This window comes from Colossoma macropomum, unplaced genomic scaffold, assembly GCF_904425465.1.
Source record: "Colossoma macropomum unplaced genomic scaffold, Colossoma_macropomum, whole genome shotgun sequence".
Lineage (NCBI taxonomy): Eukaryota > Metazoa > Chordata > Actinopteri > Characiformes > Serrasalmidae > Colossoma > Colossoma macropomum.
The window spans coordinates 20,574,060-20,590,866 of record NW_023494792.1 but is presented as its reverse complement, the minus strand read 5'-3'; the positions used below and the strand labels follow the sequence as shown (position 1 = coordinate 20,590,866).

The window sequence follows — 16,807 nt, the reverse complement described above, 5'->3', positions numbered from 1 at the left end:
AAACTAAAGAAGCACGCTTTAGAGACTAAACATGCCTTAGGGTGTGTTTACATTTTGTCTTTGTTCCAAAACACATTATAGATCACTTTCAAGAATTGTCTTTTTTTATATGTGGGAAGTGGGCTTCACATATACAAGAAATATCAGTGCTATATATGATTATTATTGAATTGTTGCAAGTAGATATACAGCATTCTGGAATGAAACTCATTTGTAATTCAGTTCCCATGGTCCAGACCAAAGCAGAAAATGATACACTGCTGCATTTTACTACTGGTTTGCTTAGCATTCACACACATATTTGATCTACCTAAAACATAAACAACTGACTGGGGATTAATAACCTGGATAATATCCAATAAACTTTCTAAATCATGCTATACTCCAGCCTAACTGAGCTTGTGGGTTTTATTTATGTCTTATTTTAACTGTATTGTGACATTCTAGAGCAATAAGCCATCCACACATTTCTCTGGTTTTCCTACAACACAAATCGGGTTGAAATCACTGTGAAAACACGTTTTGTGTGCCTTCCTGCTTTTATGTGGAAAACTTGACACATTAATGTATAACATAATTGATCTGAACAGTGATGTTTGTAGCATATTTCATAATACTACCTATGTGCCATTCTGTGATTGATTCGTTTAGACGTCTTTGGTTCATTTTGCATTCATACTACAAACAAACTGCATCAGAATTAGTCTGAAAGCAGACTGAGGCCGACCTTCTCAGGTGGTCTTAATCCGCTTACTGGTGCAGTCTGACTTGTTCTAATGAATCATAATAACAGAGAAATAAAAGCACAAGGCTTTCTTTAAGACAAACCAAACCTGCCAAATGTGAACACACTCTTAGCTGACAACATCTGGGGTAAGGGAAAAATGTGTAAATCTGATTTTCATGGGATTATTACTTTATAACAGCACCTACCTCTATACATCCCAAAGTATCCTTCTGACCGAATGGTTTTGATAAGGCAATCTGACCTGCACAGGATGCACACACAGGTACAGGCAAACGCACGAACAGACAAATAGAATTAGCACACTGAGCAAGTGTACCCCAAACAATACCCAATGCCTATGTGTGTGAATGCATACTGAACAGTATTGCCACATACATGCTGGTATAGAGGCGAGAGCCATTCTGCTGGTTCTGTAAGCGGGTCTTGGCCAGGTCAATGGGAAACACACAGGTGACACCAATCAGCCCAGCAACTCCACCATTTATTAACTTGGCAGGCAAACTGGAGGAAGAAATCAATCAAAAAGGAAGAGAGCAAGGGAAAGAGAGAGAGAGAGGAGGGAATACAATGTTAATAGCTGGAATAACAGAGAGAAATGTTTTAAAAAGCAAAGGAGAAAGACAAAAGGAAAGAGTCTACAGTAGCCAAGAAGCAAATTAGATGCGTAAGCAATAGGGAGGAATGCATATGCAAGAGTAGAGTTTAAAGGACATGAAGACTTTGTTGTCAGGTCTAAGATCAGTTGTGTGATTTCTTAGGGCTGACACAAATCATTTGAATTTGAGCATTTGTTCATTATGTTGATATTCGGTTTTTGTAAATGACAAAAACTGTGGCCTAAATTACAACAACATTACAACAAAGGCCTTTATGAGTAACAGACAAAGTGCACCACTTCTGGAGTGGTCCATCTCGCATATATACAAGCCGCCTATATATACCTAGCTCCAAAAGCTCCACAATCCCCCGACTGTAGCCTGGCTAGGACTGAGATCTACTCGGCCTGTGCTTTCCATGACAAAAAAACAGTGAAATAGCCAAATAAAATAACTCGATAAAATAAATGAAAGCAAATAAGTTAAGAGACCCTTATAAGTCCCACAATGGGAAAATTTCACATCCACATTTTAACCCATCCGTGCAGTGAAACATCACATACACACTAGTGAAGGCACACACACTAGGGGGCAGTGAGCACACTTGCCCAGGGCGTTGGGCAGCCCTATCCACGGTGACCAGGGAGCAGATGGGGGTTAGGTGTCTTGCTCAAGGGCACTTCGGGTCACGTATTGTCAGCTCAGGGGATCAAACCGGTGACCTTCCTGTCACAAGGCTGGTTCCCTAACCTCCGGCCCATGACTGCCCCATACGCATGCATGCAGAGCACAATGGATTAGCAGTCCATAATTACAAGAAACTAAAACTAAAATTGTGATAGCGATGAATAAAATGATCATTCTGAGACCCTTAGCATCTATGTGACTAATAAAAGCTGCATTTGAATGAGAGGGCTACAATCACAGCAACAAATGGCATGCAAACAGCTGGGCCACAGCCTCAATATGCTGTTGCTGCCTGCTGGATATATTTTGAACTGCAGTAATGAACATGCTTAAAAGTACTTTAGTACTTAGATTAATTATGAAATGTAATCATTGTTGTTTTTAATGGTGATTTTGAGTACTCGAGTACTTGTTAGGAAATACCAATGAGTATTCAAAGCCTGTAAACTGGTGTTTGCGCCAGCCCTAATATTTATCCTATAAAATTAACATTAATATTTTGGAAAATGACAGTGATTATCAGTTCAGCTAAAAGAGCATCGTCTAACAGTGTTGTAAGATGGTAACGGTGGGAGGCAAGCTTACCTGATCTGTTTGTCAGCCATTTATGTGAGCCCACAACTCCTCTGTGTGTGCTGGTGTGTGTGTGTGAGAGGTTTTTAAGGTGTCAGTTTGTCTATCCTTCAGTTCTGTCTGTTAAGCTTGCAGGGGTTCGGATGTTTATGTGTGCCCATTCGTTGGTCCACTTAAGATGAGGGTATCTGAAAGAGAGAGAGGGGGAGAGAGAGAGACAGTAAGTGGGGTTAAACCCTGAAGCAGAAGTGTATTGTTAGCTTCAGCTTGTCCTCAGGAACATTTTAATCAGCAGTGCTGAATCATCCTTTGCTCTTTCCCCTCATTTCACTCTCATCACTCACTCCAACTCTACTGCTCTGGCTCAAGCAGTGAGAGTCTAGAATAGTTCACAATGTTCACTCCATCTGCGTCACACCACAAACATCGGCCAACACACACGGGCTGCTGCCTGTTAATCGTTACTGCAAGTTAGGGATGCACAATAATATCAGAACCACATCAGTATCGGTAGATAATTGCTTAAAAATTATCGCATCAGACAGATGTTTAGATTTGAACAATTTTTCAAATAGATATTTGATGCTGTATTTACTGTACTCCATAAAAGAAGAATGTTTAGGTAATATTGGGCTACTGCACTAAAATATCTGCATTTTATTCATTTTACTGCAGTTGTAACCCTCTACAAATACACCTCACATTTGTCTGTGATGCTAATCCAGATGAATTTACTCCCAATTTCTACATTTGATACAAGTTTATGTACCTGCATCGGCAGACATGTACATGAAAAATGTGGGATATCAACATTGGACCAAAATACCCATATTGGTGTATCCCTTTTGCAATACTGATATTGCTTGAGTGTGCGTAAAGTGTGCAATAAGAAAATGAGCTCTTTAATAAACCATAAACATTTTCATTGTTCAGTGTTGCTGTATACCTTCTTACTGGCACACGTCCAATTGCACAGCAGATCACATTCGCAAGCTGTAGCGACACAACTGCATTGTATTTTATACAGGCACAACACACACATGCACACACAAACACACCCTGCTCATCTCCCTAGAAGCAGCTGCCCTCCAAACACACACACACGTACACGTGCACACAGTCTGCCTGCATATCTGTCTAACTCTCAGAATAGCACAGTGATTTTAGCTATTGTCTCCGCTGGAGAGCATCCATACAAACTCTATAATAATCATTTTATTCAGTCTTCAAAAACGGCCCTCCACTTTCACAATAGCTTTTCAATCACTGGCTGTGAAAAGCAGGTGTGCCCTAAATTTTTATGGCTGATTCGCTTTTGTTTACAGTTAAACATTTACTTTCATCAGCCAAAGATTTATTTATGTATTTTTTATGGTAAGTAACCTAACAGAGACACTAGCACTGAAAGTCTTCAGTGTAGTTCAACCTTGGAGACGTTTTTCATTGCAGACGTCACAGATTGTCGTCTTGATGTCTCTTCACACCCTCTGAAATATTTCCACACAGCTGACATCTTTGGCAAGGGACAGCATTTAAATGCATGTGCACGTTTACTCCACTGGCCTACATGACTTACGTCATAAAACTGCAACACTCATTGGCCAAAATAAAATAACCTGCCATTCGCTCCTAACACGTGATTCCGATTCTGAACGATTAACCTTTTTGTCCTGTTACTAGGGGTGTATAATCGGAATTGGTGGATGTTCACTCCAAGCACGTCATCGGCAATTGACCAAGTTTTAATTTTTATTTTGATTAATCCATTTTGCAATTTTATGAGGTAAATAACAAGTCTGGCACTGTATTTGAATGCTGCCGCTTTACCAAAATGTCGTAGAGTAATTATGCATGTATCATAATGTATAATCCGCTGCCTCTTGCTTTCAATGTAGCACTTTATTTGATTCATGTTATTTTAATTGGCAATTTTTTATTATATATCTTGCTACTTTGGCTAATACAAAGTGCTGGAAATTCATGCTCAGTGCAACTTTTAATTTTTATTTAACACACATTGTCGCCTTCGTTTATCATAAATGTTACTGTCAATGTTTCGTTATAAGTACAAACCCGGTTTAATACTCCACTACTCTGCTGTTCGGTCACCCACAGTGTAAAGTACAGCAGGCAGAACACACACACACACACACACACACACACACACACACACAGAGCTGTGAGTGTGATGCTTATCAGATGTGAGTGTGTGTAAGGCCTTGGAGACTGTTGACTCTCTCCACCCCTCCCTCCAACCAATCACTTCATCCTCCTCCCTCTCTCCGTCTCCACCCCTCTCTGCCTTTCCTTCCTCTCTCTCCTTCCTCTCTCCATGTCTTTCAATCCCTCTCTCTCTCCCTCTCTCTAACTGCTACTTTCTATCAGTTTTTCTGTTCTGATTTCTGCTCAGTCTCATTTCTCTGATCTCTGCACCTCTTTCTCCTTTCATCACTCTCGTTCATCACCCTTAACCTCTTGCTGAAGTGTGTGTGTGTGTAAGTCCAAGGCAGGTCACAGGAAACAGAGACTAACGAGACTAACTGACACAGCATTTCTCTCTCTCTGTCTCAGCCTCTTCTGTACTGTCCATTCTTTAACTTCCGGTCTCGTGTAATGTATGTGTATTTGACCCCACTCTTACTCTCATTCTCTCATTCCTTCTCAGACGTCTTCTCGGTTCTATATCTCTGTTCCTCTCCTCCTTAACTCTTCGCCTGACCTCGTTCCTCCTCTCCAGACCTTGCTTTCGTCTACCCCTCTGTTCCTCTGTTTTGCCTAAATCTTGCCTCTACTCAGATTCCTTTGTGTAGCTGTAGTTTATTTTTCATTCATGCTTCCTCCCTCCATGCCTCTCTGCTTTGCTGTGCTGCTGGGACTGTAAAATAAGCACACATGGCTTGAGTGAAATGAAACATTGATCACTTACAGCAATACGTTACCAATAAATTAAACTAAAACAATTTCTTTCTTACCCTAAACGAACAACCAGACTTTGGTGTCTGGAGTGGCTTCTTTAGTTTTGTATTGAAGATACAAGACAAATGTAACTAACATCTAATGGAAGCTTTTACTCCACCGATTAGCTACTATCCAGGCAATGAAGATCCTTCTTAGTATTATTATTACTATTATTATTATTCTGTAATAATGCTGTACATATACTGCACTGCAATCTTATAAACAGTTGTTAAAATATATACAGTATATGTGAAAAATAATTCTTAGAGAAATCAACAAAAAGGTAAACCTCCCAGCCCTACCTCAAACCTCACTGAGTTGTGGAGTAATCTCAAATATAGATTATGTGGTATTATGTCTTGCTGATGTAGCTTTATGTACTTATTTGTCAATGTACAAAAGTATGTCGCACAGCTAAAAACAGAAGTAGTGGCCATCTTGAAGCCTACATTTTCTCTGTGCCTTTATCCGTTCTTATAGATAACAGTATGTAATGATTTAGAAATGCAGTGTTCACAACACTAACCGGTCAGAAAGAAGCATTGATTACCTGTTAGCTACATTAGTCTTGTTCCTTTGCAGAACGAAAGAACCAAATTTGGCTGATCAACTTCATTTGGGGTAAGAGGTGATTTTTTGCCAAATAAACCAGTGAAAAATATCTTTGATGACTCTTTTATCTATCGTCATGCTTCTCATCTTACTATTTGCTATTAGTGATGAACGATAAGATTGAAATCGTATTGGAAGATAATTGCTAAAAGCTCAGCCTAAGACAGATGTCTGGAACTGACTGATATTTCAAACTGATATTTGATAACGTATTTGTTGTACTCTGAAAGAACAGATGTTTAGGCACTGCTGACATCATCCAGCTATGGGCCACTGGGCACAAATGTTTGGTGTGCCCCTACAAGGCTACCTTTTTTTCTGATATCACAGCAGGTTTGTTTGTTTGTTTGAGAGCATTTTTTAGAATGCTCCGACCCGTCCAGCTAAGCGGTTCCAGAAACAAACCTCCTGAATTAAATATTTATATCAGCTTACTGTACAGGTGAATTATTCATCAATCATTTGTTATTGTTTAGAAGGAAGGTAACTGTGTTGATATGCGCTGGTGGCATAAAGACAATAACATATTGATAAGCAATACATTTTCCAAATGCACTGTGTCCTGCTATGGCATGACATGAGGTTATGGTCTATTGCTGACTGCAGGACAGTCATCATCCTGCATATTCTAATATGCTACAGTAGTAAAAACCAAAACAAGACTACAATCACATTAACAAGAATACAAGTTAACAGAAACCAATGCAACACTTACTTACAAAGCATGTGTCCACTCTTCACAAGCACAACATTTACTCAAATGAAGATGACATCAACTAAAATCAAACAGCTGTACAACACCAAAATCAGAGAGATGTACATAGCAAAGATGAAGAAAACACCACCAGCAAACTTAAAAAATGAAGCCATCAAGCATGCTAAACTAAAGCATTCTTTATTTTTATTTTCACTAACATCTTTGAAGCAGACAGTTCACAGATCACTGGCAACAACAACGCAGCAGTTTGGGCTGTTTGCCTTTCAAAATGGGCATCTTCTACTCTGTTGAAGCTTCAGGTCTCACCTTTATGGCTTCCCCAAGCACATCTTTTGTATATCTGGTGCTTCGAATTCAAAGTACATTCATAGGAATGCTAGCTTAATGTAAAAAGAGCTTGACTGAGGTAGGCTAATGGCAGATAGCGGAGTGATTGCTAAGCAGTGGAGGAGAAAATGAAGCAATTTTGCATTTAGAATTGTTGTGGAGAGCGTCAAGATTGTGATCAGCCATAAGGTTAAAATTAGTTCTTTTATCACTGTGCTGCTAATGAGGTTCCCACAACCAGTCAAAACAGCTGTTTGAATTTTGTCATAATTGCTCCCGGGGGCTCCTTGTGGCTTGGGCCCCTGGGCACACGCCCATAAAACCCACTGGATGACCTAAGCCTATATGCCGGGCTACAGTGCTAACATGCCTGCCTTTCATTAACTTTATGGTGTTTGTAAACCATAAAGAAAAAAATCTAAAAAAATCTGTAATGCTCATGAAAGTAGATTTAGTCTCAATTTCTACATTTCCTAAATGTTTATGTATTGGCATTGGGCATGTATATGAATATCAGAACTGGTGCATCCCTATTTGTTTTATCATAACTAATCTGAGGATATCCTTTAGCTCATATATAATGTCTATTTTTAAATGTACAGTCATAAAAATATGACATTGCTGTCTAAGATGCAATAAGTAGTACATTTCAACTTTCTGAAACAAACTGTAACCACAAACATTCAATGACATGATATTAGCAGCTACAGCTATACAACAGCATCAGCAGACTGTACAGTAACTGAACACAAGTCTTAGCACAGGAGAAAGTTCTCGCAGTTAGCAAGACAGCAAACTATTGCAGATAAAACCTACGCAATATGATTTTTGGCAGGAGACCTACCCTGAAACGTGCGTATGTGTGAGTGGGAGCTTTGATGATACTTACAAAAATATCAATCAAAATCTGAAGACGCAAACGTGACCTATCAGATGTTCAAATCTTTGAGTACCTGCAGACAGAAACACACAGTTTTACTGACCAGAAGACTCACACACACATACACACATACATGGTCAAGTTCTTAAGCCTGCTAGACCCACTTGAAACAGAAACAGATAAGCATTTGGCAAATAATACAAGTAGTGAATAAGCAACTTGTGAATGGAGTAAACCTTGGACTGTTCCCTGTATGTGCACTCTGCACTTTCAAACAGTTAAGAAACTCTTCTGAACTTTAACTGTCAATTCAACCTATTAATTGTACACACCCGAGACCATAAAATACACGTTTCCACACTCACTCAGTAGTAGGTTCAAGGATCATTTATACAAAATGACTAGGATCTCTAAGTAAGAGTTCAGAAAAGAGCTAAATTCTTTTTCCCCCAAATGTAGAATAGCTAGGACATGATTGGTGTCTGAATATCGTTTTTTTATTTTTTCACATGAGCCACAAGATTAATTAATGTTGTTGGAACAGCAGCGATATTGACATAAAAAAATAATATAATTTGAAAATGGCTGTTGCTCTTTGCACTGTGTGTAAATTTCAGATCTGGTTCTATTCACTTTAAAAGTAAAGCAGTTTTTTTCCTTCTCCTGTAAAGTTATCTTTTTGGACATACAAGGTTTTGTTCTGACAGCAGACATATACAATGTAGTGTAGGGTTGTAACGATACTGAGACGAAGACCGAAACCGTCCACGGTCTCATGGATACCCCCCTCCCCCTCAACCCCAACTTGTTGCTACCGCTGCTGGTGCAGCCTGTTGAGCTCCCTTTATTATTAATGTAACATTTTTCAGTTCATAATGAACAGTATAACACATATAAATCACGAAATTATTATTCTATTTACAATTAGAGCGAGTTGTATATTATGTTGGAGGTATGAACCAAACTGTGGCTCAAAAATCAAGGTCTGAACCAACCTGTGGATTTGGAGAATCGCTACACCCCTAATGACGTATAAGAAAACAATTCAACACAATTTGAGGTACAGATGACACAATACCTCTTTTTCTTTCCTAATATTGATAGTAATCTTCAAATCTTGAGTATTGGCTAATACTGATATTTTTCTTTTAAATCTCAGCTAAAATAATCTATTTTTAATTGAAATTCTTAAGTTAAGAAAAGTAGGTTATCGTGCTCAAACTACTCACTCTATTACCCCACAGGAAGAAGTACATCACATCATACAGTGCGAGTGAGTGCTATTTCAGGACAGATTTGTCGCAGGATTGTTACAAAACATTTTTCCCTCCGATATCCAATCCAGCAATTTCTGTGCTCCTAAAACCCAGAACTACATTCAGACACAAACTCTCTCTTTTTCTCTCTCAAATAAACACATACACACACAGACCTCAATGCATAAATTTGTGCATATTTTATTTGCACAATTAACATGCAATTTTACTGCCAAACAGGATGAGGAAGGGAGAATTAGGCCGAATGGCTCTGTGAAGAGAGAGCTGAGAAGAGAGGGAACCGAAAAGATGGACAGACAGATGGAGAAATGTGAGGCAAAGCAGTTGAGATAAACGAGCAACTGACTGGAGCGGAAGTTTCACCGTAGACAGACTGTAGAAGGTATGCACATGTGTGTGTCAGTGATAATGAGAGGCACATGTTTTGCTCTAACAGATTTGAGCAAACAGCAGCAATTCTATTCAGTCACATAGACACACATAAACACACATGAACAGACACACAATCACGTGCTAACTGTAACAACACAATCCAGCATTTCAGACATGTGTCATTCATTCACCAACGGAGTAAAGATCACTGGTCTCTCAGAGCAACACAGACTCTTTGTTTGACTACTGCTGTGTGTCTTTACCTGCCCCATTTCCACATCATCATCACCCCATTTCACACACTGATCTCTTGTCAAGTAAAAACATCTTAAATTTAGTCAATATGTGTAATACTTCTCATTATGAGACTGCTGTAAGAACACTGTAGTATTACCCAGCTTATTTTGAAATGTATTTTACTTGTTAGAGAATTTTAATAATCTTATAGCGAAACTGTCTAACTCTATTGGCAAATAGTTTTGCTTGTGTCAAGGAAAAATAGCTTAAAACCTTTTTTTCAAACATTCTGCATAATAATTTTTTAATATGTAAACAAAGTCATTCAGAGCAGTTTGATGTAAAATGTTCTGTGGCCTAAAAATTTTTTTAATACATTAATGGCGGAGAGAAACATGTAGGACACTGTAAGGTAAATCAATTCCCAAAGAAAACGTAATGTTAGACCTCTGATCATTTTACCATCATCAACATTACATACAAAAACTCACAAGACACGTGTAGGTTCACCAGTGATTCTGGATAGTACAAAAATGGCTACGTTTGTGTTTCTGTTACCACCACTGTAAAGAAATCTGAATAGGCAAATTTCTCTTTTTATGTTACATCAAACTATTCTGAATGACTTTGTTTACATCTTAACAATTGAATTATGCAGAAATTTTGGAAAAATAGTGGAATTCTCCTTTACATAGGTTGAAATAATCTTTTCTAATTTATATATTTATATAAATTGCAATTATCTTAAATCTTCTAGATATATGATGACTTCGCTAGCAAAGATATAATTTTTTGCAGTGTAAGCTGCAACCTGTCTGCAGAACCCTTCTATCTTTACCTGCATGAAAAAGGACATTCAGATCTGACTCAGCTGAGTGGATGCAACACAAAGATGGAGGAGAATGAGCTACGAGGTGAGATTTACCCTCATTCTCACTCTCTCCCTCTCTCTGTCTCTCTAGTGCTTTTAGTTGTCATGGTTTCAGACGAAGTGGTGAGCCGAGAGAGATAGAGAGAGAGAGAAAGAGAGAGAGAAAGAGAGGGAGAGAGAGAGAGACAGACAGACAGAGGAGAGAGAGAGAGCTTTGAAAAACAAGAAATGCAGAATTATAATTATTCCTCAGTCTAATAAAGCCGTGTCCTCGGCTCAGCACAATCAGATTAAACGCCTCTTCCGTCTCTCTATGCTGGGAGCACATCGCACACTGCCTGTCTGGTTGAAGATTCTGGATATACTGAAACATGAATACCCTTTTAACTGAGATCATTACAATCTGATTTGGACTGTGTGAGTTTAAGACACAATGTTGCCAAAACAGCGGTGATAAGAGCTGCTGAAAGAACCTCTAATGATTAAAATGGAAGCTATAATGAAAGTAATATGGTTCTGAAGTTCTCATCATCCATAAACATAAAGATCAAGGGTTCCTGTCAAGCACGGAAACAAGAGATTTGGAGGTTACATCCTTAAACTGTACAGTGTCATTGAATCCGCTGCTAATCCCCAAGCTGAGATAAAGATGATACGCCACAAACATCCCACGCTTTCTGTTATGCTATCATTACACTCTTTCTAACACAAAATCCCAAGAAACCGAACAGAAGAAAAGGTTTACTCATTTGTAAAAGTGAAAGTCACACAACCTTTATGGTAAAAAGCTCATAACATACTGTATATCTAATGTTTGCACACAGAAACGGAGCCGAAATCACATCAAGAACCATTCAGAAACCAACTTTTAAAGTACACAAAAGTCACAAAATGTTATCAGCAAACTACAGTCTTATTATTCCGTTATTAATCTACAGAGTGGTTATTCAGTAACTATTAGACTACTGTGAAAGCAGTATATGAGAGTTACGTATTAAAGTGTGGGCCTACATACTGGCTATCAGGGTTTCTTAGGGGTCCTGGGGTTAACTGAAACCATATGTTGTCAATAACTAAGGCTACAAAACACACTATATGAATTAAGTGCATTTATTATAAGTTTCTCTGGACATACTGTGGGAGAGGGCAATATGAGAATATTTACCGTTATTGTGATAAATTACATCACAATATGCTAACTGTACTCAAAGGACACTGACCAACTGCATGTTTCATCACAGAGAGAGCATAATTAGCCCTGTTATATTTTGTGCAGTGCTGTATGTGAAATGTTGAATAAATTTTATTGTATTCGGAGTGTTTTACAGTAATTTGTAAATGTGGCACTACCAGTTCTTTTGTGTCTGTTCCAACTTATCAGAACTCACACCACGTATGTCTTGAAGTATCACGATATTTGTGCCATATTGCCCAGCCCAAGCACACTGTAAAAGCAAGTGGACACATGAAAGACCAGTGGCGTCAGCCAATCAAATCAAAAAAGAAGCATTTCACTGCTCTGAGGTATGGCCTAATTCTGGTGAGACCAAATCAGAGCCAAAATCAGCTTGCTTTCGCTACTGTACTGGCAGTCAACTCCCTCATTGCGACCTCTTTCAAAAGACACAAGAGACTAAGTCAGGCTTCAAAGGATGTGTTCTCCATCAAGAAATCGACCGCAGGAGAGACAAACCAGTGCTAATCAGTGATAGCGCCAGCTGATTGACTCACTCACTGTGCTGGAGAGAGGCTGACTGAGCGTTAATGGAACTAAGGCAGAAAGGTGGGGAAGGAAGTAAGGAAGGAAGGAACGAAGGAAGGAAAGAAAGAAAAGAAAGAAAGAAGAAATTGCCTCTGTGTGTCTGGGTTTAGCTTCAGTATGTCAGTATGATAATTAGGCAGATAGTATAAATGATTAAGAGTCGAGTTATCCAGTGGCTTGCAAAGTAAACTCACACCCTCACAATCTCTAAATCTAACCTAAAAATCCTCTATTGGCACTACCAGTAAAAACACAGCTTTGGAGTGCAGAAATGTGTCCTCCGGCTGGGAATTAGACTCAAGTTCCAAGTGGAAACTGGACATATTTTTATCTTTTCCACACTGCTGTGATCTAATGCCTCTGTAAAACCCAATCGCAAAGTCCAGGGCTTAGCACTCCCTTCAGAGTGCACTCAGGTATGCAGTAATGCTGCACTGTCAGTAGTTTGTAAATATGCAGTAGCAGACACCAGGCACATCCCAGGAGGAGTGTGTGGGCCTTAATCACACATTATGCCTACTATATATTCACAATTGGCAAAAATTATATTTAGAAAGATGTATTTAAAATTGGTTTTACACAGCAGTTAGCTCCAAGGTAGAAAACCTTTATAGCTGTGCTGTAAGTACCTTATAACAACATGATTTGTTCATCCTGTCTGTATCATAAGGCTGATCAGCAGTTGCTAAGTAACATGCCGCTTGTAGTGGTGCTAATGTTTTAGTAGAGGAAACTGTCAGTATTAAAAACATATCTGAAAAATCTGAAACAGTCTCCAGAAAATATTTGTCTTATGATTTTTGGTTGCAAAACTGTTGTATAAAAGCAAAAGGACACTCAAGGTTGTCATTGTGAATAACAGCATGCTGTGAATACGACACAAGCCTCCCTCTCGACTAATCTGCAAAAAACAGCCCATTCTGAAGTAATCCTTTATGCGAAGTCCCAAACGCCAACACACTGACATTTATTCACCTGTTCAGCCTACAGCAGTTTAGCCCCACCCCCTCATGTTGACGTTATATGGAGTGTTTCACTCACTGACTGCTTTCTGAATATAAATATGAATATATTCTGAAGCAAATAAATGATAACTGTGTAGAAATATGTTGTATTTAAGTTTGTTTTTTAATTCAGAAGAGGTTCTTTTCACTTAAAAAAATCGTCAAAATGTGTCATTTGATCAGGGGTGCTAAAACTTTCGCCTACAATGATATCTATCAGTTTTAAAGGCACAGTACCAAAAATTAGTACCATTAGTACCACAGTACCATTTTAGCAGGAAAGCATGTAGTAGCCTAACTATACATACTGCATGTTTTAATGGGTGCACAATGTTTTCTAAAACCCTCTGTAGGAGCAACAAAATTATAAAATGTTCTGTGGGAGCAATTCCTGGGTGGACATTTATGACCATGATGTTTTTATTTATTTAGTTAGTTATTTATTTAAACCATCACATTATCAAATACCAGCTCTTGTGGTAATCAAATCCAATTTCCTTTCAGTTTACAGTCTATAGTCAGAGGAAGACTCTGCTTTACACGTTGTGTTCCATTTAAAGCTAGTTTAAGCTGACTTCCAGCTGCTTTCTTTAGGATGTGAAAATCTGCTGGCCAAGTGATACAGCGAATGACATTAAGAACGAGATTTAGCATCCCAATTGACTGAAATGGTTTACAGCACATATGTAAAACTCTGAAAATCATGTTTTATAGCAGCTCTTCACTAAAACCTTGCCTTATACTATATTCTACAAAACTCAGATATGACTGAAAACTCAAGACATCAGTTTTTTACCAGCTGCCTCACATTGTGTTTAACTGGAAGACCTTGCTCGTTTTCAAGGCCAAGGTAAGACTTTAATCTTTGTGAAATTACACAGAGAGGATTTTGACCCCTTTTGTTCTAAAAGAACTGTTCTTCTCATGTTCATATCTCATGATAACGCAGGTCTGCCCAAATGTTTTGTCTTGGGGGGCCGCAATGTTTGTGGTGGGCTGAGGGCCAAACAGACAAACAGTGTACGGTTAAAGAAGAGATAATGTTTGAAAAATGAATTTTATGACGTGACACTATATTTTGTTATTACTTACAAATACAGAGTTAGAGAACAGAATGCAGAACGAAATAGTTAAGTCATAGCCACAATTTACTAAGGCGTGGGAACAAGATAATTCAGTTTTGATAGTTAAGTTAGTAACTTAGTAACTACAATTTAGCAAGGTGTGGGAATGAGATTTTTGACAGTTAAGTCATGGTCACAACTTAACTAAGTTGTGGCCCATCTTAGGATCCTCTTCCCACAGTTTAGTAAGTTGTGGTCACGCATTATCTTACTAATAGGGGATGTCATCAGCAGGGCTCTGTAGGTAAGAGTGCATGGTTCTAAATTCCTGGCAGGTCACATCAAACATCCTCCTCAAGGGCCAACTTTGATCAGAGAGGGACACATTTTGGGCAGCGCTGTGCTAATTTATCTGACTCTTCACTGACACAAGTTTCATTCCTTACACAAGACCACAGGCTCAGCTGTATTAGAACGTGTTCCCCTAATCGATTCTGTCTGAAGAAGTTCAGCCTTGTGGCTGTGGTCTCCGCTTGGTCACTGATAGGAGCCAAGCTGAAGAAGCAATAAGCAGCATCTTCTCTTTCGGTTCACTTCATCATACTGTCTGAACAATAGCTTCAGCAGAGGCCTCTGTCTGACTGCCTGTCACCTGGCCTTCATTGTCCACCTCTGCTGGGAGAACATACTGTGCACATTTGGCTTGAACCATTGTTCTCTGACCAGGAATGCAGTCAGATGCTTATAAAACCCTGCAGTCTTATTCTTTACGTCAACCAGGCCGGGAGATGTCACGTTTGGACTCTCTCACCTGAACTGGGTTATTCACGTTCGACGTATCACGCCTAAATTTAACCCGGCACGCGAGTCGCCGCCGTCGGTTCAGGACTGCGTGGCTAACAGTTTCACCACAGATGGCGGAGGAGCTGATCGGCGGGAGAGGCTCGTGTCGTGGTCTCTGCCTCCTCTGCATCATCATCACCACGCCGCTGGATCACGGCTTCTTCCGCTGCTGCACCAGCGGGAGCACAAACGCAGCGACGCGGGAGCGCGCACGCACGCTGCAAATGTTCACTAACGGCTTGCGCCTCCCATTACAACCGCCATGTGAGACCGTTAGAGTAGAGAGAGAGGCGCAGCAGCAGCTCTCTGTCATACCCCGGCTTATATCCAGAGGATAAAAGCACATCAGCACTAACAGGCAGCTAGCAACAAGCTAACACCCGCAGAGACAAACACAGAAACGCGGAGCGGAGAGACAGAGGACGGACGGTGGACCGTTACACAGGTCCACTCAGGTGAAAAACAGAGGTCTGCGCGAGGACCTGGCGTCCGAGTGAATAAAACACTGCATTAGGCTTCATATGGACGACCGGTTTGACAGATATGAGGGATTATAAGGTTACTGAGCCGCGAAGCGAGACACATCGTGTAATATGAAGGTTAGCGGACGGTGACAGGCACTAACCCGCCTTTCTCCCTCCGCACACATAACGATACTGAGAGCAGAATAACGGTAACAATGAACACGCATTGGGTCCTAATCATTACACATCACACATTCATACACTAATACCACAGCAAAACCTGCGCCCGCGTCGTTCACGCCTCTGAATGACATCCCTGCTGAATTAATGAATAAACTGAGGACCAGGGAAGGGCAGAGGACCGGTTAGGGCTCCGTTACCGTACCGTGGAGAGTCCCGTTATCCCGTCTCTGTGAGCTCGGCTCCTCCACTGCCGCCTCGAATGGAATGAGAAGAGCAGTTTAAAAGCTGCCGGCGTTACGAGCGTTTGTGTCACCGAGAGAGAGGGAGAGGGAGAGAGAGAATGACGGAGGGAGGGAGGGGGCCAGCGTGTCGTGAGGGTGGGGGGGAGAGGGGATGTGAGGAGAGGTGAATACCAGGAATGCAGGAATGAAACGAGGAGTGTTTTCTGCCCCCTGCTGGAGCTGCGAGTGATTGCAGTTTTACTACAGAGTGGCTGAAGGGGGCGGGGTTGTTGCGAATTGCGTCATCACAGCCACGCCCCGCACTCGATGACCTTGAGGTAAAAATAACAGATGAGTGAGTGGCTGGATGCTGCTGTACCTATTTTCACACCAACTCGCAGAGAAACAGA

The 16,807-nt window shown here is 40.1% G+C and overlaps 1 protein-coding gene across 4 annotated transcripts in view; it reads right to left on the bottom strand.

Annotated features, from left to right (window-relative positions):
• slc25a22a (solute carrier family 25 member 22a) overlaps positions 1 to 16,494 on the bottom strand; it is a 30,507-nt gene extending 14,013 nt beyond the window's left edge. The window contains exons 1-6 of one of the 4 annotated variants that reach the window (XM_036576495.1): positions 16,379 to 16,494; positions 8,109 to 8,172; positions 5,246 to 5,479; positions 2,617 to 2,792; positions 1,124 to 1,249; positions 934 to 989 (exon numbers count right to left, since the gene is read on the bottom strand). In XM_036576495.1, coding sequence (XP_036432388.1) covers positions 934 to 989; positions 1,124 to 1,249; positions 2,617 to 2,636 — 202 coding nt within the window. In that variant the 5' untranslated portion in view covers positions 2,637 to 2,792; positions 5,246 to 5,479; positions 8,109 to 8,172; positions 16,379 to 16,494. The remainder of the gene's footprint in view (positions 1 to 933; positions 990 to 1,123; positions 1,250 to 2,616; positions 2,793 to 5,245; positions 5,480 to 8,108; positions 8,173 to 16,378) is intronic. The other 3 variants (XM_036576493.1, XM_036576496.1, XM_036576494.1) reach the window with 3 other exon arrangements.
• Positions 16,495 to 16,807: the final 313 nt, after the last annotated feature.